Source organism: Schistocerca serialis, chromosome 4, assembly GCF_023864345.2.
Source record: "Schistocerca serialis cubense isolate TAMUIC-IGC-003099 chromosome 4, iqSchSeri2.2, whole genome shotgun sequence".
Lineage (NCBI taxonomy): Eukaryota > Metazoa > Arthropoda > Insecta > Orthoptera > Acrididae > Schistocerca > Schistocerca serialis.
Genome location: NC_064641.1, coordinates 318,258,760 through 318,284,103, shown reverse-complemented (window position 1 = coordinate 318,284,103; position 25,344 = coordinate 318,258,760). Strand labels below are relative to the sequence as shown.

The window sequence follows — 25,344 nt, the reverse complement described above, 5'->3', positions numbered from 1 at the left end:
AGCACCGCTCACAGAATTTTAACGGAAACATTGAACTATCGGAGGGTGAGCCCAAGATGGGCGCCGCGCGTGCTGTCTGAGGATCACATGGGGCAACGAGTTCATGCTTCCCGCGCATTTCTTCACCGCCTTGCAGCCGAACAGGACAAATTTCTGGGTTCAACTATTCCCTAGTTTAAAAGCACATTTGGCCGGAAACCGATTCAGCTCCGACGACGAGGTGAAAGAAGAGGTTCATAAATTTCTGACATGGGCATACAAAAACTGACACAGCATCTACAAAAATGCATCGACAGAAATGGTGGTTATGTCGAAAAATAGCTAAATGTTCAAGCTGTAAACTGATGTAAACCATTGTAGAAATAAACAGATCTAAGTACTTGTAAAAAAATGGGAGATCTTACTTTTGGGATTACCCTCGCAATTTATCTTACTCATGCATATAAAAGAGCGAAGAATACAGCCAAAAAATGTTCTAATACCTCCATTGCGACTTAAAGATGCTAGCGAATACTGAAAGTTTCAAAAGTAATGAAGGAAATGAATTTCCGTCAGTTACAAGCTTGTACCAGTATATTTGTACACACAGGTCGCCACATGATGCTTCTTTCATGTGCTTCTCTCTCTCTCTCTCTTTCTCTCTCTCTCTCGTGCGTGCGCGCGCGCGCGCGCGCGCGTGTGTGTGTGTGTGTGTGTGTGTGTGTGTGTGTGTGTGTGTCCATACTCAAGAGTGACGGAGACAGGGCAAATATCTGAAGAAGATTAGTAAAAGTTGGTTACTGTGAAAAATTTTGATCATTTACGCAAGAACTGTGGAAGCAATAGATGGTGAACACCAATATTAATGGGAAAAAATTACACTGGTTTCATATTATTATTAGCTGATTTGAGTACATATATTTCTTGTTTCTAATGGTTTTATATAACACTCTAATATTAGCAAATGCTACTGGTACATACTATCAGGGCAACACGTTTTAAACAGAGCAAACGTTATCAATCAGTAAATATTGTATTTTGTAAAATTTCATTACTTTGTATTGAGGAGCAGCCTGAGTGGATATAGTGGGTGTAGGCAGTTATGTTACTCAGATGCCGGTGTTTTCAGTGATCCAGGATCGCAGGGCTGGGACGCTGGTGTACACATCAGGAGTTCCACTCCGAGAGCAGCTCGTTCGCGAGAAGATACCGTACTGCGTGGAGCCCACCACCAGGGCTCCGCCGCTGTCCCCGTTGCAAGCGCCCTTGTGTTCTCCTCCGGTGCACAGCTCGTTATACGTGATGTCACCCCACGTCTCGTCACACGTGGCCCTGTCAATGAGCACTGTGGTGACGGCGTGCAGTAGTACCGGCGGCGACCCTGCGTACTGCAGGTCCCCCCAGCCGCTGATGTTTACCGACGTGCCAACGTCGGGTTCCGTCGTCCCAAGAGTGATCGCCTGAGGAGGTCGTAATCGTCAACAGAACTGTTATGGTGTGAGTGGCTCAAATGGCTCTGAGCACTATGGGACTTAACATCTGAGGTCATCAGTCCCCTAGACTTAGAACTACTTAAACCTAACTAACCTAAGGACATCACACACATCCATACTCTAAGCAGGATTCGAACCTGCGACCGTAGCAGTAGCGCGGTTCCCCACTAAAGCGCCTAGAACCGCTCGGCCATCGCTAAGATGTGAGTGGTGGGGAATAAACTAAGTACTGGTAATGGTGTACCATCGGATGATAAGTTACAAAATGGTTCAAATGGCTCTAAGCATTATGGGACTTAACATCTGAGGTCATCAGTCCCCTAGACTTAGAACTACTTAAACCTAACTAACCTAAGGACATCACACACATCCATTCCCAAGGCAGGATTCGAAGCTGCGTCCGTAGCGGCAGCGCGGTTCCGGACTGAAGGGCCTAGAACCGCTTGGCCACAGCGGACGGCTGATAAGTTAAATCTAAAGGTCCTTCAATGTTGATGTTTAGGGAGTCCCCACTGGGTTTTAGCTGCTAAATTGGAAAGGCTCCCTTCAACAACACACACTGGTGTCCTTCCTTTGTGAAATGTACTTATTGTCTTCTAAACAGAACCGTGTGGTGTAAACGAATGTGAAGTCTGCTTATAGAATAACATATGGAGAAAATTTCTCAGCGTGCCAGTAGTACCACTTTAGGGTAGCCCGCTTTCTGGCGTTTTCTTCAACGGATAGATTGTGCTCGACTATGAATACACTAAGAGATAACAGGATGCGCAATTTTCAAAGGCCTGACTAATACACACCTAACATTGCAAAAACACCTTTATTAAACCAATAACATATTCTAGACGCAAGGTTGTTTAGAAGTGCCAAAACATGGAAGACATAGGTTAACCAGAACATATTCTAGTCGCTGGTTTGCTTAGAAATGCCAACACATGGAAATCATAAGTTAACGAATCCGGTGAATATAGTTCGTGTTCCTACAGTTCTCCTTAAAATAAGTTTCCCCATTGCAAGGAAATATTTTCGGCAGATGTAGTATTCTTATTAAAACGATTTTGTCATCTTTTGAAGTACCGGTCACTTTTCATAACTTTTTAATCAATTAGGCCATCAGATTTTAGAAGAGTAGGTTAATATTTTTTACTATAAAAATCTTCTTTACGTTGTGTTCGACATTTCTGACCAATCGTATAAAAGACATCCTTTGACAGAACTGTCATCTGGCAGACCTGAACATATTACACCGTAAGTCTATAGCATTTTGTCTGAATAAAAGGACACAGCATCATAATACTGTAATCGTACTTAAAAGTTAAATAATTACTTTAACAGTTTCAATTGATATAAATTTTGTGTCTGTAATTGCAACATACTTCATTTATATTTGAAACTGTGAAAGTAAGTGGGTCTATTAACACAGGCCTAAGATAAACGCGAGAAAATTAGTTATACAAGTCAGTGTCAGTAACAGTTACTTATCCCACATAATTATCAAACACTTAGAATGTGGCACACTCTGTTTCCCATGCTATGAAATATGATCAGGGAAGGATACTCTACGTCCAAGTGCCTCCATCGATGAACGCTACGTCATCTAGCATTCAAGCGCAAATGAACTGGGGCTCAATGATTAGCGTTATTATGTGTCAGACAGCGTGTGTATAATTGCCGACAAACATAGCGTCTATGTATTAAAATTCTTAGCCTCAATACTAGATCAGTGTCATTGTTTATATCACATACAAATTTGCTGTGTAGAGTATCAGAACAGAGACAAGCTTATTATACATGCCAAAAAATTTCTTTTATTAAACTATATAAACTAAGTATCCTGTAAAAGCAGTATATCATACAACTTGAAATATCGTGCATATAAATCCACCAGTCACCTCTTTACTTATACAAACTATGTTCTTAAAACACTTCCGTAATCTACTACGTTACACAACAAGCAATTAATATAAAGGATTCTCCCAGCCACAACTCTATAAGTACATTTTGAAAATGAAGAAACCGCACAACAGTTGCTGAATCAACAATTTTTTATTGAATACAATACCAGTTTTCCTTTTATTGAATACACAACCAGTTTTGGAACACTTAAAGTTCCACAATCTGGTGTAAATGATAAGTCATCGGATGAAAGAAAGAAGGTTATTAATGTTTTAAATTTTCCGCCATCTGGAGTAAATGGTAATTCATTTGACGAAGGAAGAGAGGTTATTAATATTTCAATTTTGGTCCTCGGTTTTTACTATTTAAAATTTGGCGACTAAGTTTACAGGCAGCAACAGGGTTTGATAATGGGTTCCCCTCTAGCTTGAGTTTTAGCGAATATTTTCATTTCACATTTCGTGTATGGTTTTTTTTTAAGTATGCGGCGAAGATAATTAAGGTGGTATGCTGGAAGCGTTATGTTGACGATGTTTTTGTTCTATATGGAGTTATGAAGGAAAAATGTGACAGTTTATATAGTAAAGTTAATATATTGCATACAAAGATTTCTTTTTCTGTTCAACATCAGATCAATGCGAATTTGCCATACTTGGACACTAAGGATCATTTTAAATGGCGGAAGGTACAGTTCGACATTTATACAACAGAGTCTCCTACTTATTTAGTTCTGAACATCAGATATAAAACTGTTGCTTTCAGGTATCTCTTAAATAGGTTAAATAATGCTACCTTCACATCAGAAGAATATGAAAGGGATTTTAGTATAATCATGTATATTGTCACACATCACTGATATGTAAGGTCTATAGTTGAGAAACTATCGAAGGATAGGGAAGCATGCGAGGGAATCAATATGAACCCAGTGGAGAAGAAGTAAAGGCACAATATTTGTAAGATTCTGTATCATTGGTACGTTTTAGAGAGGACTGGAGAGATACTTTTGTCAGCTGACATAGTTCAAGCCTTTTCATATCAAAAATTTTGAGCAGTAGATCAAGGAACAGTAAAGTTTTCAAAAAGGATCCGTTATGCTATCCTGGGGTATACTGTTAAGTGTGACACAAGTCGAATGTGTTACAGCAGATATTTTGATATGGAAGAAAGAGATTTAAAGAACACAAAGCTCGACCAATTGCAGGTCAGAACTGACAATCGATTTGATTGACAATCAGCGAGGATACTGATAACTTAGAAGTGCTAAACACTGCAGAGAAAGGTCAGAATGTCCTGAAAGAAACTGTAATCTTAAGAAGTATCCGTTCCCATCCTCTTATTACAATTAATGAATGCACTGACCTGTATTACAAGAATATTGTAGTTAATGTCAAAAAGAACCCCGTAGCTAACATAGAGGTTTTAGAAGATGAATTAGAAAGGTATTTCAATGCAAATATCAAAAGCCAGAACAGTCTGTTGATTTACTTGCACTGAGGGGAAAAGTGCCGTATCTTAAAGTACGTGAGGGAGTAGATATGGAGGACGTGTAAAAAGGATATGCAGGATTGCTTAACCAGCCTGGACTGCTACCAGCATCGCCTCTGGTACAATTCCCACTGGAAACGAATCACCAGTATACAAAAAACCATATTGTGTCCCCCCCCCCCTCCCCCCTCCCCAGAGAAGTTGGTAGACTAACAGCTTCAGGATGGAATTATAGACGGAAGTCAGTCCTCGTAGTAATCATGCAAAGAAGTCCTCAGACAGGAAAATGCTTATAGGTTCTGCTGCAATAACAGATTTCTTAGTCACTGATGCACACCACTCCTAACGTTACGGGGACATTAGACAATCTTGGCAATAGCGTTACTTCACCACCATACATTTATGCAGGGGCTATCACCAATGAGAACTTGTACTAGAGGATCGGTGTTTTCAGTCCCATTTAGACACTTCCAGTATCTTCGGAAGCCTTTCGGGCTGAAAAACACACCATCGACTTTCCATCTCTTATTAGACAGAGATCTACGAGGACTGAAACCAAAGCCATGCCTAGTGTACTAGGTGCGACAATAAAGTAATGAGAGTGATGGGATAAAAATGTTGCTCACCGTTTTAGTCAAGTTTAGTGTTGTCTCCTTCGAATTAGTTCCCTTCTGATTGCACACACTTTTTCCAGTACTTCTGCCATTGATGTTAACATTTCTGGAACTCATATGCTGTAATATCCTCCAAGACCCTCGTCACAGCTTTTTGGACATCTTGTGTTGTTTGAAAATGGTGTCCCTTGACCGCCGTTTTGACTCTTGGAAATAGAAAAAAGTCGCACAGAGCGATAAGGGGGCTGTGGTAGTACTGAAATTTGTTTTGAGGTTAAAAATTGCTGTACTGATAGAGCAGTATGGGATGGCGCATTATCGTGATGTAGAATCCAATTATCAGCAATATTGACACGGACACGAAGAACTCTTTTACGAAGTCATTCTAAAATTTCTTTGTAGTAATATTGGTTAACTGTTTGTCCAGGAGACACCCACTCTTTACGAACAATTCCCTTGGAATCAAAGAAGCGTACAAGCATGCATTTCACTTTTGACTTTGACATGCGAGCTTTTTTTGGTCTGGGTGATCCCTTTGAGCACCGTTGCGAACTTTAGCGTTTTGTCTCTGGATCGTACTGAGAAAACCAACTTTCATCACCAGTGATAACACGGCACAACACTTCTGGATTGATTTCCGTTTGTTCTATCAGATCGGCTGCCACATGTTACAGTGTTTCTCGCTGTTGAGGTGTGTGATTTTTGGGGACCATTTCTGCACAAATCTTTCTCATACCAAGATCTTCAGATATTATTAGACGAACCGTTTCTCGATTGACGTTCAGTTCTTCTGCAATCATTTTCACCGATAATCTTCGATCAGATCGTACGAGTTCACGCACCCTGGTCAAGTTGACATCCGTTCCTAAGGTTGATGGTCGTCCACTATGGTCTTCATCTTCAACATTCGTTCTGCCTTCACTAAACATTTTATGCCAACGAAAAACTTGAGCTCTTACATAATCTCCTCTCCAAAAGCCTTCTGAAGCTTACCGTAAGTTGTCGTCGCTTTCTCACCCAATTTAACGCAAAAAGGAAATGACATACCGTTGCGTAATATTATGCGGTTCCATTTACGTGATGAGAGACACAAACACGTGTTAACTTATTACAGTACAACTCACGACTGAGCAGTTGCATTGATGTGCTGCTTGGACACTAGAAGCAGCTTATAGACCAAGGTCAAAGATATTGTGCCTATGCAAGCTTGTAGGACTGCCACATCTTGCAAAGAAAATCAGTCTCATTGCTTTATTGTCGCACCTCGTATGTAGACGACGGACTAGTACATTCCAAGGACACCTGGGAGCACATTGTGCGTCTGTGGGAAGTATTTGAACGGTTGAGTGCAGCACAGCTGACACTTAGCATAAACAAGTGACACTTTATAGTGCAGGAGGTTCTTTATCTTGGCCACAGCACTAGCCAGGTCGCTGGGCATACTGACCCCTGGCGTGTGGATGCATTAAAAGATATCGAACGCCTAGCACAGTGAAAGAAGTACAATCGTATCTTGGAATTGCGAATTTCTATACAAAACACATACCAAAAGTGGTAGTGACGGCAAGACCATTTACACATTTGTCGAAAAGGAATAAAACTTAAGTGAACTCTGAATTATCAAGAATCATTTCAACAGTTCTGTTCTCATTTTTCTAGACTATCAAAAACACTTCTTGTCCTCTGATTCGAACACCAATGCCCTCGGCTGTGTCCTGAGCCAAGAGGTGGATGGGAAGTAACACCTCATAGCCTGTGCTTCCAGGCAAGTGAATAAATCAGGGGAAAAAAACTATTCAACAAGAGAAAAGGAAATGCAGGCGCTCCTTTTTGTTATCAAGTAGTACCGATGCTATGTCTGCCTGCGTAGCTGGGTGGTAGCGTGCTTGCCTCCCATGCACTGTCCCCAGGTTCGATTCCCAGCCGGGTTGGAGATTTTCTCCACTCGGGGACTGGGCGTTGTGTTGTTCTCATCATTATTTTATCCTCATCATCGGCCACAAGTCGCCCAATGTGCGGCCGCCTGAAATAAGACTAGCACTTGACACCCGAACTTGAGGGGGGGCCTACCGGCCAACAATGCCATACGATCATTTCATTTGATTATCTTTGCTGTCTCTATAGGAGGTTTTTTATGGTCATAACAGATCACGCAGCACCAAAATGGCTTCTAGGATTTGAAGATCCTAGCAGCAGGCCAGCCCGCTAGCCCTTAATGCTTAGTGAAATCAATTTTAGGATCGTATATCGTCCAGGGTAACCTCATGGTAACGCTGACGGATTAAGATGCAAAGTATGCACCATAGAATCCTTCAGAATAAGGACAGAAGAGTGGACAAAACTCAGGCGACCAAAGGTGTTGGTCAGCGATAAGCAAAACACACGCATTTTAGCTATGATGTCGGAGTGCCGCCGCCGTATAGTTGAGCCAGCTGGTTTATGGAATCAAGTGTCGAAGCAAGCCCATTATTCCATATTAGTAGGGCACAGCGGACGACGAGTCATGGACCACTGCATTGTGGAAAATTACTGGTGGCCACAGAGGAAACAATATGGTGAGAGCAATGTAAAGAACTCCATCGCTTGCATTCAGAGAGCTGAACTAAGTCGTCACTGAATATAGGCAAAGACTGCCTTAGGCAGAGAAAAAACCTTTCCAATCAACTGGTCTCGATGTCCTTGGCCCTTCTGCATAAACACCAGTAGTAATCCGATATGTGCTAACCCTAAATGATTATTTATCGCCTTACTTGGCCATAATCGCCATTCCAAACCAACAAGCAGACACAGTGGCTCACGCTTTCATTAACAATTGGCTACTGAAAATCGGCACACAAGAACAAATAACATCAAACCAAGACACGAACTATATGTCTGAATTGTTTAATCTGCTATATCGACAATCGTGTATTAAAAAGTTACGAAATAGCGCCCTTCACCCGCAAACGAACTGTAGAACAGAGATAGTGCATAGGACATTGAGCAGAATGCTAAGTTACTAGGTGAACAGTAGCAATGACAACTAGGACCCCATTTTACAATATTTCATAAGTGCATATAATTTAAAAAATCGCCCGCATCTCGTGGTCGTGCGGTAGCGTTCCCGCTTCCCACGCCAGGGTTCCCGGGTTCGATTCCCGGCGGGGTCAGGGATTTTCTCTGCCTCGTGATGGCTGGGTGTTGTGTGCTGTCCTTAGGTTAGTTAGGTTTAAGTAGTTCTCAGTTCTAGGGGACTTATGACCACAGCAGTTGAGTCCCATAGTGCTCAGAGCCAATTAAAAAATCCATGAAAACTAGGGTATTTCATCCTACGACACTATTTTCGGTACAAAAATGCCCTCACCTATTGAAATATGTCAAATAATTCCAGAGAAGTTTGGAAAAAGGCTAAAAGGAATATGATGCCAGGTGTAAAAAGGACACAAAGGCTCTAGGGATACAGAAGAACACGCACAATAAAAAGTGGAATTTCCCCAGAAACCCTTCCTTTCGAAGAGGGAAAATAATTAAATTCATTCCACGGTACCAATGACCATATAGGTAGTGGAAAAGGCATCACCAGTTAACATTAAAATAAAACTCCCCACTCGAACCATGGTTCTCCATATGTTCAAAGTGAACAGGAAGCACTGCCTCAATTGATAGTAGCTCTTTCCAAAGGAAGAAGGTTGTTTGGTGAAGAAAGCAGAAGAACGAAAAGTATGAATAAGCCAGTGCCACAGCGTGTACCTGAGATTGGTCCAACACATCCATACACCTTAAGACCACGAGGTTGCCTCATGAACTAAATGTTTGTAATTATTTATCAACTATGTATTATGGTTATATTTACGTTGTGTTATTCCTCCCCTTTTTCTGTCCATCTCTTCCTACCCCTCGTTTTTAATCATCTGTTCATTACCCTTCTACCCCTTCCATCTGCCTTCTTCCCTTTCTATCTGTCCACCTCTTGCCCCATTTACCTGTTCATCTCATCCTCCCTCCTCTCATTATCCATTTCCTCCTCCAACTCTCTCCTCAACTTTGCTCTCTGCACATGCAGCCCCTGCAAGATACACTGATATTACTGTCAACGCTCCTGCTCTCTTCTCTATATGTCCATCTCCTGCTCCCTAATCTCTCTGTCCATTTAATCCTTCTCCCTTTCTCTGTACACCCCAGCCTCCCCTCTCCATCTCCTCACCCTCTTTCTATTCACCGCAGCCCATCTGCACATGTAGCCTCTGCAAGACGTGCTGATACTTCCTGCACAACGTGCCTGTCATGTCAGTCAACCTACATTTCAGTGGTTGAACGATCCATTAGTCCAGGAGAAGATACTGGACATATGCATCATACACAAACATACATCCCATTTCATATATAAGGATTAAAGTGGATGCATGTCTTTGTGTTTGCAAGTATGTTAAGCATCTCCTAAACCATGGATCGACTTCAACCAAATTTGATGTAGATACTATTTGTTGTCTGCAAATCAGAATTGTGGAGGTAAGGACCTCCTAGTCCTGGCACTAGGCTTCCCTTCACTACAAGTTGTGCAGTTAGTATTACTGTACATTAGTGGGGATAGACATACAGATGGGATTACCTGAGCAGGGAAGAGGAGACACGCATAGTGAGAGGAGGAGGATGAGATGGTCTGGGAAATGGGAAGGAAGAAATGGTCAGAGAGGCAGGAGAGGAAGACACAGAGTGATTATGGTTGAGGTGATGGACAGACAGAGGTGAAAGGATGAGGTGAAGAGGGACAGTTAGAGGAGGAGATGCATGAACAAAAAGGGGGAATTAGCAGCTGGGGAGAGTAAGGAGGAGGATGGGATGCTAAGGAAAAGGGGGAGGAGGAGATGTACAGAGAGAGGGGGAGGAGGAGATGGACAGGGAGAAAGGGGAAGGTAGGGACAGACAGAGGGGAGAAGAGGAGGAGATACCTGGAGGCAGATGGAGACAGGTATAGGGCGGGTGCTAAGGAAAGGGGAGAGGAGATGAACAGAGAGTGGTGGAGGAGAATATGAAAAAAAGAGTGGGAGGAGGATATGGACAGTGAGACGAGGAGAAAGAGTAGATGGCAGCGTATGGAAGAGGAGACGGTCAGACATAGGGAGAGGAGGAGATGGACACAGAGAAGGGGGCAGAGATGGATGGAGTTAGAGGGGAGTAGGTGATGAACAGAGAGAGTTAAGGAGGTGATACACAGAGTGGGAAGAGGAGATGGAAAGAGATAAGGGGGAGGAGAAGGTGAACAGAATGATGGAGGAAGAAGGAGATTGGATGAGAGAGAGAGGAAGAAGAGATGGAATATGAGCAATATATGTTTCATACCTCCATATGTGGGCAAAGCTCTAGGTAAAAGGCTAGTAACACAGTAACATTAAGGACATAGGTGCACTTTTAATGTATACATTTTATTCATAGTGCATCAAGTCTAGCTAGAGGTTCTAGTGACCATGCCTGATAAACTTTATTACCGTCAAGGTGTGCCAGGGACACTTAATTCTATCGTGCAAACAACTGTGTTACTCAAGTGACATGTGCTACTGTACCTTAGTGAACAACATCCAAAAATGTTACACTGACACAGAGACCACGTTTAAGGACCAAACCTTTTATGAACACGTATACAACCTATATTACTGGTATATTACGGGTAATGTCAGTAATATTATAATTATAAGTGCATTTTTCAATTATATACGTCGTGGGAAATGTACTGCAGGTTGTGATGTTTTCATGAGAATATAAGGAAGGATTTTTTAAATTTACAGTTATCTTTAATTAAGTTGTTGCTTGCATATGCATCTTATTCTCTTATTTTCACATTTTACGTTTTGGAATGTTTTCTATAGTGACACAATTCCGGTAACAAACTGCAGAAACGTTATTCTATGTCTTCTTTGTATTCGTGTAAGGCATGACGCAAGAATATCTAATATGTATTTAATGGAATGTTGTGGCCTTGTTAGTGACGTTAACAACACCTACAAGATTTTGTTAAAGCAGACGGTGACTTCATTAAAACAAGCGTATGTGATGAGCTATGTTGCTCTATGAAAGTGGCAGTGAAGCAGAGCTCGATAATTTCGGAAAGTTTAGTCCGGTTTTGACGGGACTTGGAGCCAGGTCTTAATACGGACCGAGAAATATATATGAAACAAGCAAGAGAAGAGTTTATTTGAACAGAGTTGATTTGGGGGGTTGTGGAAATTAGAATCAGTCTGATGCATCGTTAAGCAAAAAGCCAACAATTAAAAAAGACGAAAAGTGGTAATTTAGGATCTGTATTGTCAGAGGATGAAAACCAATTAGTAGAAGGAAGCTGAAAAGCGTGAACAATGGTGTAGTTTTATTAAACGGTGTTCTATCACGTCATCATGTCAGTCCTCCCCATTCACAAGACCCTCAGTGTACTCTTTCCACCTATCCCCTCCCTTTGGTGCATTTAACAATGGAATTCCCTTTACACTCTTAATGTTACTGTGGTGTCACCGCCAGACACCACACTTGCTAGGTGGTAGCCTTTAAATCGGCCGCGGTCCGTTAGTATACGTCGAACCCGCGTGCCCCCACTATCAGTGATTGCAGAGCGAGCGCCGCCACACGGCAGGTCTAGAGAGACTTCCTGGCACTCGCCCCAGTTGTACAGCCGACTTTGCTAGCGATGGTTCACTGACAAAATACGCTCTCATTTGCCGAGACGATAGTTAGCATAGCCTTCAGCTACGTCATTTGCTACGACCTAGCAGGCGCCATTACCAGTTACTATTGATGCTGTAAAATATGTACCGTCAAGAGCGATGTTCACCAATTAGGGATTAAAGTTAAGTATTCCAGCAGCTACGTACGATTTTTGCTAGTATAATTTCCTTGACCTGTTCCAGACCTCACGCCAGCCTGCGTGAGCTAAAACGCGTGCCTTTCGGCTTCCTCTCTTAGCGGGTTGGCTGTCTTGCCAATCCACAACAGTTACAACCTTGCTTTTGATTTCACTTTTCTATATGCTGAGTCAGTGCTTCCAAAGTCATCTCTTTTTTTATTTCTTCATGTTTCTCATATAGCCATTTCGCCTCAGCTTCCCTACACTTCCTATTTATTTCGTCTTAAGTGACTCTATTTCTGTATTCCTGAATTTCCCTGAACATTTTTCTCGTTCCTTCTTTTGTCAATAAATTATAGAATTTCTTCCGTTACCCATGGTTTACTCACCGTTTGCTTCGTTGTACCTACTGTTTTCTCTCCAGCGTCTGTGATTCTCCTTTATAGTGATGTTTATCTTTTCAACTGAACTGCCAGTATCGTAGTTATCTATAACCTCATACAAATTGAAGCGTATCTCTTCATGCACTCCAGTAACCAATTTCTTTGCGAATTTATTCTTCCCGAGTAGTCTCTTAACCTACAGCCTGCTCTTTACTATGACTAAATCGTAATCTGAGTCTATTTCTCCTCCAGTCGGAATCTCTGCCTTACCCCGCATCGTCAAATGGAATCTTCCTGTATCTCCCGGCCTTTCCCACGTGTACCTCCTTCTCTTGTGATTCTTGAACAGAGTATTCGCTATTAATAACTGATATTTATTGCAAAATTCACTTAGGCTTACTCGTCTCTCGTTCCTATTACCAAGCCCGTATTCTCCAGTAACCGTTTCTCCTACTCCTTCCCCCATAACCTCATTCCAATCCCTCATGACCATTACATTTTCATCTCAGTTACCTACTGAATTACCAATTCAATGTTCTCATATAGTTCTTTGTCCCTTTGTCCTCTGTTTGCGACGTCGGCATGTATGCCACCCTATTGTTGCCAGTGTTGTCTCACTGTCGATTCTGATGACAACAGCCTCGTCAATAAACTGTGCACAGTAACTCACTGTCTGCCCTACCTTCCTATTTATAACGAATCGTACTCCGTTTATTCCATTTTCTGCTGCCGATTGCATTATCCTATACTCGCCTATCCATAAACCCGTGTCTTCTTTCCATTTCACTTCTTTCACACAGAATATGCCTTTTTCCTTTTCGGATTTTCTTATTTCCCCTACTACATTCAAACTTCTGATGTACCAAGTCCCTACTCATAGAACGCTATCATTTCTTCGGTTATTCCATCTTTTTGTCACGGGCACCTCCAACTTGGCAGTCCCCTCTCAGAGATTCGAATGGGAGACTACTTCGGAATCATTTTCCAATGGAGAGGTCATCATGATTCTTTTTCAGTTGTGGGCCACATGTCCCATGGATACACGTTAAGCCGGCCGAAGTGGCCGTGCGGTTAAAGGCGCTGCAGTCTGGAACCGCAAGACCACTACGGTCGCAGGTTCGAATCCTGCCTAGGGCATGGATGTTTGTGATGTCCTTAGGTTAGTTAGGTTTAACTAGTTCTAAGTTCTAGGGGACTAATGACCTCAGCAGTTGAGTCCCATAGTGCTCAGCGCCATTTGAACCATTTTTTTGATACACGTTATCTCTCTTTAATGCTGTGGTTTCCATTGCGTTCTGCATCCTGTTGCCATTGATCATTGCACATAATTCCACCTTTTAGGGGCAGTTACCAGTCCCAAGGATGAGAGAGTGACCTGAACGTCTGTCCACTCATTCGTCCTCTATTTCACGGCCGTTGGGAGAATGAGGGTGACTTCTTGTCCTGGAAGTTTTCGGCCGCCATTGCCGAGGATTTTTACTCAAAGTTTAAGCAATGGTGGGGTTCGAACACAGGACCGACGACGTTTCCATTACGAGTCAGTCTCTATCCCTCCTATGGCATCTAATCTGTCCTCTTGATTCACATTCCATAACTAGCTAAATGTCTTACAGCTTTCTACTTCAGGTTTCAGCCAGCTCTTGGTCACAAGAACAATCTGAATATTAGTAATTTTCTGGTGAGCAATAAATTCAGGAATTTCGTTACGAATACTTCGACAATTTACTAATAAAATTATGACGGTCTAATAGTTTTTACTTTGAATACGGTTGGATTTCGGCTTCTGCTTATCGCACGGAGAGTCTTTGTCAGAGTACCTCAAACTACCGTCTAGCATAAGGAACCCTTGTGTGCACTCCACATGTACTCTGCACGCCAGGTAGCTGCTTCTGTTGCGTAATGCACTCCTGAGCTATCAAGGGAAATTCTACAATTTCCCACGTGATAAAGCGCGTCCAAAAATCTGCAGCCAAGACTATCACAGAACCGTAGAAGCCTTTCCTGATATCCTTCACTCAGCTCCAGACCAAAGGACCCCTATCCACTCTGAGAACTATACTGCAAATTGAGATCTCTGCTTGCACCCTACACAGGTTGCCAGTAGCCTTCACTACTCCAGCCAGCTTCCTGTATAAACTGAGGATAGCCTCAGAACCCAAGCGACTCGCATAGTTGCTGCCGACTGTATCCTCCATGCTCGATAGCCGCAGGCCTCCTTCACGTCTTGTATGGGGCCCCGGTAGACATACCAAGAGCACATTAGTTTCTTATCTGGCTCCGAATGTTATTTCCCTAAGGGGATCCATAACGCGCCTGAAGTTGCAGCTCCCAGTAAGTAGCAAAACCCTGTCCCCCTGTGCCTGCTTGGGGCGTACTGAAGGAAAGCCCAACTGTTCACTTACAGATGAAAAGGCGGGGGCACACGGCCAGTCTTCACACTGGCCCTCTGCCTCAAGTGACGTGAATGCCTTACCCCCTCGCACTCACCCTGCTGTGGGGCAGATCCATCGTGTTGTGCACACTACGAGATGTCTCGGCAGCAGTGCCCATGGACGAAACAATCAATACCTGAGATACACCATGCGACGCGCCAGATTCTCAGCCACTACTATTCCCCGAGGGGTATCCGTGCCCGGAGGCAGCAGCCTGAAGACGGCTGACCATAGCCAAAGGCGCTTACAGCATGAGTTTCTTAGAAGTAGATACCTTAGGGGTTGCAAAGCAACTCAAATCGCTTGATACGGGCAAGTCTTCAGGTCCAGATTGTATACCGATTAGGTTCCTTTCAGATTACGCTGATACAATAGCTCCCTACTTAGCAATCATATACAACCGCTCGCTCACCGATATATTTGTACCTACAGATTGGAAAATTGCGCAGGTCGCACCAGTGTTTAAGAAGGGTAGTAGTCCATCGAACTACAGACCTATATCATTGACGTCGGTTTGCAGTAGGGTTTTGGAGCATATACTGTATTCAAACATTATGAATCACCTCGAAGGGAACGATCTATTGACACGTAATCAGCACGGTTTCAGAAAACATCGTTCTTGTGCAGCGCAGCTAGCTCTTTATTCGCACGAAGTAATGGCCGCTATCGACAGGGGATCTCAAGTTGATTCCGTATTTCTAGATTTCCGGAAAGCTTTCCGGAAAGCTTCCTCACAAGCGACTTCTAATCAAGCTGCGGGCCTATGGGGTATCGTCTCAGTTGTGCGACTGGATTCGTGATTTCCTGTCAGGAAGGTCGCAATTCGTAGTAATAGACGGCAAATCATCGAGTAAAACTGAAGTAATATTAAGTGTTCCCCAGGGAAGCGTCCTGGGACCTCAGCTGTACCTGATCTACATAAGTAACCTGAGTGGCAATCTGAGCAGTTCTCTTAGGTTCTTCGCAGATGATGCTGTAATTTACCGTCTAGTAAGGTCATCCGAAGACCAGTATCAGTTGAAAAGCGATTTAGAAAAGATTGCTGTATGGTGTGGCAGGTGGCAGTTGACGCTAAATAACAAAAAGTGTGAGGTGATCCACATGAGTTCCAAAGGAAATCCGTTGGAATTCGATTACTCGATAAATAGTACAATTATCAAGGCTGTCAATTCAACTTAGTACCTGGGTGTTAAAATTACGAACAATTTCAGTTGGAAAGACCAACTGGATAATATTGTGGGGAAGGTGAGCCAAAGGTTGCGTTTCATTGGCAGGACACTTAGAAGATGCAACAAGTCCACTAAAGAGACAGCTTACACTACACTCATTCGCCCTCTGTTAAAATATTGCTGCGCGGTGTGGGATCCTTACCAGGTGGGATTGACGGAGGACATCGAAAGGGTGCAAAAAAGGGCAGCTCGTTTTGTATTATCACGTAATAGGGGAGAGAGTGTGGCAGATATGATACGCGAATTGGGATGGAAGTCATTAAAGCAAAGACATTTTTCGTCGCGGCGAGATATATTTACGAAATTTCAGTCACCAACTTTCTCTTCCGAATGCGAAAATATTTTGTTGAGCCCAACCTACATAGGTAGGAATGATCATCAAAATAAAATAAGAGAAATCAGAGCTCGAACAGAAAGGTTTAGGTGTTCGTTTTTCCCGCGCGCTGTTCGGGCGTGGAATGGTAGAGAGATAGTATGATTGTGGTGCCAAGCACTTAAATGTGAATTGCCGAGTAGTCATGTAGATGTAAATGTTCAATAACTGCGACCAGCTCCTCCTGCGTCCGCACACAGCGTCCACACTTCCTATTCATCTTAGCAAGACTAACTGAAGAAGTAAACTATAAAAGCACACACAGAAACCTGGATATGCAAGTTGCTAGCTTTCTGACGTGTCACGAATGGAGGTTGACACCTTTATGAACTGCGTAGCTGACTGTTCAGAGGAAATGACAATTGTGCTACAGACTGCTCCACTCTACACTTTAGAGTTACAAATAAGAAAGGGTGCACATCTTAAGCAGAAAAAAAAGACGCACAGAATTTAAGAAATGTATGCTGCTAACAAAACACAGAAAAAGCTATATACGTAGTCTGCAAGAGCTAAATACGTAACTCGCCACCGTAATATCAGAAATTGAGTCCGCCTTGATACAAAACACCTTGTTATTCGTTTATTTCATTATTGTCCCAAACTAGTTTCGGCGACAAATATCACCATCGTCAGTGGTTTTTTTTTAAATCTAAAACATGCAGAAAATGGTATGGTTGTACATACACAGTAAAACATTATTACATTTTTACAAATCGTCTTTTGAAATATAGTTTTTTATTGATACTTTCATACTACCTTATTTATTGTATGTTACAGCATGTTTTAAGCAATTATTGGCACTGTTTGTGACATATTTTCTGTGCCCTTTTTTTCTGTTGCCGTCTTTTTACTTAGCGAACATCATGTCATCTGCAACCATGTGAATTGCTGTTAGTAAACAAATACTAAAAGGTGAACTTCGTGTGTCAGCAGTATATACTTGGGGTTGTGGGAGTGTTGTGGAAACTAGTTATTTCGGTGTGTACTGAGCTGTTGCCTAGCTATTCGTGTACTCACGTTGAGGCGTAGCGCCGTGTACCGAGGCGGTTAATTGAGAGATGTGTCTCAGAGGTGGATAGTGACAGATGGTGACGCGAGACTGGACAAGCACGTAGTATATGTATCAGCCGATAGAGGACAGTATTCGATAGGGGACTGTGATTTAGTTTCGATTGTGCCCACTAGAGTGCACTAAAGTAATAGAATGTTTTTCATAAGCTGTTCTAGTATTTTCATAAAGTGTTATTATGTCATTTTGTGTATTTAAAATGTTATAAATTTGTTTTAGCAGTACGAATGATTCGTGAGTGTGGTTTAAGGTTAATATGATGTGGACAAAGCGGATTTTTGTAGAATAGATTTGTAAAGTACGTTTATGGTAAAGGCAAAGTTAATTCAGGTATAAATAACAATAGTAAATAACTTTATGCATAAACAAAACTTCAGCATATTAGATAATTACGTCGGTAAAAAGTGCAGTCGTTAGGTTTAATATTTTGCGATTGGTTATTGGTGGAAAGCGCGGACTGACGCGGGAGAATGTTGTTTTGCTATTGGTTGTTGAGTAAACTGACCAATGGTAAAGCAATATTCTTCGTGCGCCTTTCTCTGCTGTTAGATAAGACTTAAGTATTCTAGAGAGGAGTCGGAGCCTAGCCATGAAACAGTTCTGACGTGTGTAGTAATAGTTACGATGGAAAGGATAAGTTGCCGGATCTAGCAGTGTTTCATACATCAAAAGTGTTGTAAAGTGACGGCATAATTATTCCGATGGGTGTGTAGAAATTTCGGAATTTTTAAGTGAATTTTGTGACGAGAAAAGATAAATTCCGCGTGGCGTATTGAGCAGGTCGGTGGCTAAAAACTGTGACTGCATTAGGTACCGACAGACTTAATACTTGTCGACCATTCTCAATCAAAAACCATCCGTGTATTTGTAGCTATTTCGTTTTCGGGAAATGCAACACCATACACTTGCTAACGTGGGTGAAAAGGATTGTGAGTGACTGTGTTAAGACTAGCACGGGCTTGGCAATGATAATTGTTCACCTAAGTTTCAGAATATGTTAATTAAGGACAAAATTCCCAACCTTTCATTTCGTGTGAAAACTTTCTCCCGAAATCTAGATTAGTGACTTTAATTGCAGCCTGGTTCATGTTGAAGTACAGTAGGTTTCGCTCGGCTTCCCTCCCGATGATATGCTGAGACAGTGTTCACAGGTAGGTGCAGGTTCGTCGTAAATGGACGGAAGGAACCGCGCCGTCGCAACGTTCGTTGGATGGTATGTGGATGACATAATCTGTCTTGTAGATGAAACACATAGCAGGATAGAAGAGCTCCACAATAACATCAACACAGTACACCCACAAATCCACTTCACAATGGACATAGAAAACAACAATAAACTAAATTTCTTGGATCTTACAATCACAAGAAACAACCACCAACATGAATTCTCCATCTACAGAAAACCCACATCCACAAGCACTGTTATCCACAGCTCATCCAACCACCCATCAGTGCATAAATATGCCAGTTTCACACACATGCTCCACAGGTTAAACAGAAAACCTTTTAAACCAGAAAACTACACACAGGAACTAAACATAATCAAACAAATTGCTGTTGAAAACGACTACAAAACAGACATCATAAACAAACTCAACAACAAGGTAAAACGGAAACATGCAGCAAACACAGACAACGCAGCAGACCACACCACTTCAGAAAAAAGAGAGATGGTACACACTAACATACAATAACAAAATATCACATAGAATAGGAAACATCTTAAAAAAGCAAGGGATCCCAATAACATTCAGAATAAACAATACAGTTCAGAAAAGACTAAGACCAATCAAAAAAACCTCAGACAAATTCAGCAACGCTAGGATATATCAACTCACTTACAACTCTTGTCAGGCCCACTACATAGGACAAACAAGCTTAAATTTCCGACCGAGGTACACAGAGCACATGAGAGCTCTAAGAAGTGACAGCACACATTCAACTTTTACAGAACATCTAATGAACAAAAACCATAACCCCACCAATATCGAAAACGATCTACGCATTCTGAGAAACAGCAACAGTCTATACCGACAACTAACAATAGAAGAAAATTACTACATACAAAAGGCTGTAGTCGAAGGGAAAAATGTAATAAATGAAAACATAACACTCTGCAACAACACACTCTTTACCGCTCTGAGAGAACTGACCAAGGACACAGAACAGAAAGCACACACACGCAAAAGAACCACTTCCCCATCACACATAGAGACATAAATAATAAACAGAAGTCTTCGTAATTCGCGCTACAGATTTTCATAGCCTTTCTCGCCACATGCGATACGCCTCTCCCGACGCACGCGAACAGCAAGATGGCGTAATATTCTGGATCAGAAACAAAGTGCAAAAGTTTTGTTTTGCTATGTAAAGAGCAGCCACATTCCATCCAACGAACGTGAGTACACGAATAGCTAGGCAACAGCTCAATACAAACCAAAATAACTGGTTTCCACAACACTACCACAACCCCAAGTATACACTGATGCCATACAAAGTTCACCTTTTAGTATTTGCTTATTAACAGCCGCTCACATGGTTGCAGATGACATAATGTTCGCTAAGTAAAAAGACGGCAACAGAACACAGAAAATATGTCACAAACGGCGCCAATAATTGTTTAAAACATGCTGTAACATACAATAAATAAGGCAGTATGAAAGTATCAATAAAAAACTATATTTCAAAAGACGATTTGTAAAAATGTAATAATGTTTTACTGTGTTTGTACAACTATACCATTTTCTGCATGTTTTAGATTAAAAAAACCACTGATGTTGGTGATATTTGTCACCGAAATTAGTTTCGGATAATAAAAAAATAAACGAATAACAAGGTGTTTTGCATCAAGGCGGACTCAATTTCTGATATTACTGTTTCTCTACGCAAACACGGACCAAATGGAAGAGTTCCAAGATGATATTAACGTAACTCGCCACTCTGCAAGTGTGTAGCAGGCGACATTTGGAGACTTAGGTTATACATTGTTGAGTCAAATTCTTCTAAGAGTATGATATTTCGTTTTCATTTACTTCGCCTTTCCTACCTATAATATTATCTTCAAGTTCATTTTCCTTCTATACGTTCCACCTTCCAACATTACTTTCTATGCTTACTAATTTGTTCTCATCTGAGCTCGTCATATTCATAGAAGTGCTTTTATTTTTTATTGTGAATATTTTAAGTTTCTCTAGAGGTTTCACATTTTTCTCATGGTTATACATGCTTCTGCAGCTTCCATTTATCATCTAACCATTCCTGCATTGCCTAGTTGAAATTTTACATTTTCTCATTCCTTCAATTAAACTGAATACCTCCTATACTAACCAGCGATTACTAGTAGTTCTTGACATTTTGCGTATTTGCTCCATCGATACCTTATCTCAACTTTCAAAGGTAGCCATTCGTCTTCCATTTATTTTCTTTCCCCTGCTTCTGTCAATTGCTGCGTTACACTCCGTTTATAACTTTGCAAGAACTTTTTCTTTAATTTATCTGGGTTCCTTCTCCTTAAATTACAAGCTTTTTGCAATTTATTCACTTTACAACTAGAAAATTACGATCAGAGTGCACTTCCGTCCTGGAGAAGTTTTGAAATTTAAAATCTGGTTTCTAAATCTTGCTGTCACAATATGTAATGTATATGAAACTTCCCGATGACTGCAGGTGTCTTCCTTGTATAGTCACCTTCTTTCGTGATTTTTAATTCTTGTATGAGCAATGATTAAATTTTTCTCGGCGTTAAATTCCACCAGGTGATTTTCCATCGTTCCTTTCCGTAAAGTCATATTCTTCTGCTATCTTTGCTTCTCTTCTTTTTCCTAATGTGTAAGACCAGTATCCCATCACAGTTAAAATTTCGTCTCTCTTAACAGTCTGAATAATTTTCTTTATTTGATCAGACATTCTTTCAAATCTGGGTTTCTTAATTCTGCCTACTGCAAAACACAATATATTTCTTTTTTCTATTCATCCAAATGTATATCGACACTTTCATGTCACCTGACAGCAGACGACACATACCTGTCTAGCAATGTTTGGATGAATATAAAAAAATATATTATGTTTCACAAAAGATGGAGTTTAAAATCAGAAATTTTATTTTTAAACACGAAAAAAAGCATCATGAGGAGCTTCCAACCCTGGTAACATCATTATATGTTCATTCGATTTGTCAGCCATCTGCAGATCTAGTAGGCTTATGAATGCTTACTACTGTCGTATGGGTGTTCGCTTCGTGTCTATGTTGGCTACAAAAATGTATTCACTATGCAGTTCATAGTAGCTTATCCACATTATTATCTTCTTATTTGTTTCCACGGTAGACCAGTTCCTGCATTTCTCATTTTGATTTTATGGTGATAATCCTGAAGTAACCTGAACAGAAGTTCTGTTATTGTGGTACTGCTGTTCACTACTCACACTTTATCTAACTTCAGCCTATTCATTTTTATTTACACTGTAACCTACTTACCCGATGAAAGGACCTCACTCCACACACTGCCCTGAAGGGAGCCAATTTTTTCTGTTCTGATGAGAACATCCTCCTGAATAGCTTCCAATCGGAAATCCGAATGGGGGAATATTTTATCCTAGACGGTGCTATCATGAACCAGGCACACAGTAAAGAGAAATAATGACTGTAGTTTTCACTTCCTTCCAGCCGTTTTCAAAACCAGTATAGCTAGGTCATGTCAGCCAATGGTACAAGGCCAGATCAGTCGTAGAAAATATTTTTCTGCTGCGATTAAAAACGCTGTTGCTCCTTTTTAAGAACCATTTGCTTGCCTGACATGTCCACAGATATGACCTGTTGCGGTTGCAGCTACATTACGGTTATCTACAGAATATAGTTGTCACACTCAAACCACCCCACCTCGGCTAGGTTAATAGTAAGTGTGTGTGAGGGGGCAGGGGTGGAGGAGGATGCATGAAAAATATGGTAACGGCACTAAAAAGTCTTTCACCTCCGATGTATTATTAGTGGGACACTTTCGCAAGGGCAAATTTTTGTAAGAGTAAGAGAAAGAGGTTCTGTATTTTGCTAGTTACATGACTGACGTCTCTGGATCGAAGAGACATTGGTTGCACAGAAGTGTGGGTGCAGAGTGTAGGCCTGCCGGAGTGGCCGAGCGGTTCTAGGCGTTTCAGTCTGGAACCACGCGACTGCTACGGTCGCAGTATCGAATCCTGCCTCGGGCATGGATGTGTGTGATGTCCTTAGGTTAGTTAGGCTAAAGTAGTTCCAAGTTCTAGGGGACTGATGACCTCAGATGTTAAGTCCCACAGTGCTCGGAGCCATCTGAACCATTTTTTTTTCTTTTTCTTTTTTTTTTTTTTTTTTTTGAGCAGAGTGTAGAAGTGCAGAAGAAAAGAAGTTTGTCAGATTGTTGATCAGAATGGCAAAAAAAGAAAAGATCAGCTTTATCAAATAAATTAACACTGTAAACGTAACACTGTTGAAACTACATTAATAGTTCTAGTAAGGTGCAGAATGTTAGCTTCATATCTATTTTAAATAGGTAAGTGTTCCACGTGGGTGAATTTTACCTGAACATTGTCACCAAACGTGAAGGATCCGTCGATGGCTAGCACTCCGATATCGTAATCTCCTGTTGACCAACTGAATCTGTCGTGTACGATCACAGTAGTGACGTCGTAAACGGTGCCTCCCGACTCACGTAAGGAAGTGCCCGCCCTCAGTACGTAATACTGCGCATTATGGTCGCCACAGTGTGCCGCAGTCAGCACCCACTCGGAGCTGATTATGGAGCCGCCACAGTAATGCTCGTTCCTGTACTCCAGCGAGATCTGCCACGGGAACTGCGAGATGTCCACCGGGCCGCCGCCCACGATGCGGCCCTGGTGGGGAGTCCTGAACCTGCGAGCCCTCGCTGGGGGCGCAGCGCTGCAGGCAGCGGCCACCACGAGCAACAATAACACTGCTGTCTTCAGCATCTCTTCGACTGGCGGCTTCTGCACAATCTGTGCCACGAATCGTCTTTATATCAGCGTCGCTTATCATGTCTTAAAAACTCTCCAACAACACTAACGGTCTGCGCACTTGTTACATAAATATCGCTTATCAGGAGACTCTCATAATAAGACCCATCAGTTTCATCATCTCAGTTTTCACAGAATGAATGTGGGAACAGTCGAAATTGCACCTGGAGTAGGTAGGGTACACTCAATCGAGAGTCGCTTATAATGTCTCAAAAGTCTCCAAAAACACTGTCTGCGCATTTGTTAGATAAGTATCGCTTATCAGAAGACTTTCATAATTAGACCTATCAGTTTCATCACCTCAGTTTTCACAAAACGAATATGGGAACATTCGAAATTGCTGTTGGAGTAGCTGGGGTACTCTCAATTCAGAGTCTCCAGTAGATGTACTCTGAAAAATCATGAAATTTGGCAAGAAACAAGGTTTCACAATACAACTAAAGGCAAAAAGTAGACAATAGTTAATTTGTAAATATGTTGTTGTTGTGGTCTTCAGTCCTGAGACTGGTTTGATGCAGCTCTCCATGCTACTCTATCCTGTGCGAGCTTCTTCATCTCCCAGTATCTACTGCAACCTACATCCTTCAGAATCTGTTTAGTGTATTCATCTCTTGGTCTCCCTCTACGGTTTTTACCCTCCACGCTCCCCTCCAATACTAAATTGGTGATCCCTTGATGCCTCAGAACATGTCCTACCAACCGATCCCTTCTTCTAGTCAAGTTGTGCCACAAACTTCTCTTCTCCCCAATCCTATTCAATACCTCCTCATTAGTTATATGATTTGCCCATATAATCTTCAGCATTCTTCTGTAGCACCACATTTCGAAAGCTTCTATTCTGTTCTTATCGACACTAGTTATCGTCCATGTTTCACTTGCATACATAGCTACGCTCCATACAAATACACTCCTGGAAATTGAAATAAGAACACTGTGAATTCATTGTCCCAGGAAGGGGAAACTTTATTGACACATTCCTGGGGTCAGATACATCACATGATCACACTGACAGAACCACAGGCACATAGACACAGGCAACAGAGCATGCACAATGTCGGCACTAGTACAGTGTATATCCACCTTTCGCAGCAATGCAGGCTGCTATTCTCCCATGGAGACGATCATAGAGATGCTGGATGTAATCCTGTGGAACGGCTTGCATTGCCATTTCCACCTGGCGCCTCAGTTGGACCAGCGTTCGTGCTGGACGTGCAGACCGCGTGAGACGACGCTTCATCCAGTCCCAAACATGCTCAATGGGGGACAGATCCGGAGATCTTGCTGGCCAGGGTAGTTGACTTACACCTTCTAGAGCACGTTGGGTGGCACGGGATACATGCGGACGTGCATTGTCCTGTTGGAACAGCAAGTTCCCTTGCCGGTCTAGGAATGGTAGAACGATGGGTTCGATGACGGTTTGGATGTACCGTGCACTATTCAGTGTCCTCTCGACGATCACCAGTGGTGTACGGCCAGTGTAGGAGATCGCTCCCCACACCATGATGCCAGGTGTTGGCCCTGTGTGCCTCGGTCGTATGCAGTCCTGATTGTGGCGCTCACCTGCACGGCGCCAAACACGC

At 42.0% G+C, this 25,344-nt stretch overlaps 1 protein-coding gene across 1 annotated transcript; it reads right to left on the bottom strand.

The window, feature by feature from the left end:
• Nucleotides 1-1,088: 1,088 nt before the first annotated feature.
• LOC126474422 (trypsin-7-like) lies at nt 1,089-23,719 on the bottom strand. Its single transcript, XM_050101893.1, has 2 exons — nt 23,312-23,719; nt 1,089-1,439 (listed from the first exon to the last, which is right to left on the bottom strand). The coding sequence occupies exons 1-2, from the start codon at nt 23,717-23,719 to the stop codon at nt 1,089-1,091; spliced, it is 759 nt and encodes a 252-aa protein (XP_049957850.1).
• Between the last annotated feature and the right edge of the window lie 1,625 nt (nt 23,720-25,344).

Excerpts from the sequence above, each read along its gene's own strand:
- LOC126474422 (XM_050101893.1), bottom strand. The coding sequence starts at position 23,719 with ATGCTGAAGACAGCAGTGTTATTGTTGCTCGTGGTGGCCGCTGCCTGC. Across the intron at positions 1,440-23,311 it reads CGTTTGGTGACAATGTTCAG|GCGATCACTCTTGGGACGAC; the intron begins GTAAAATTCACC and ends CGACCTCCTCAG.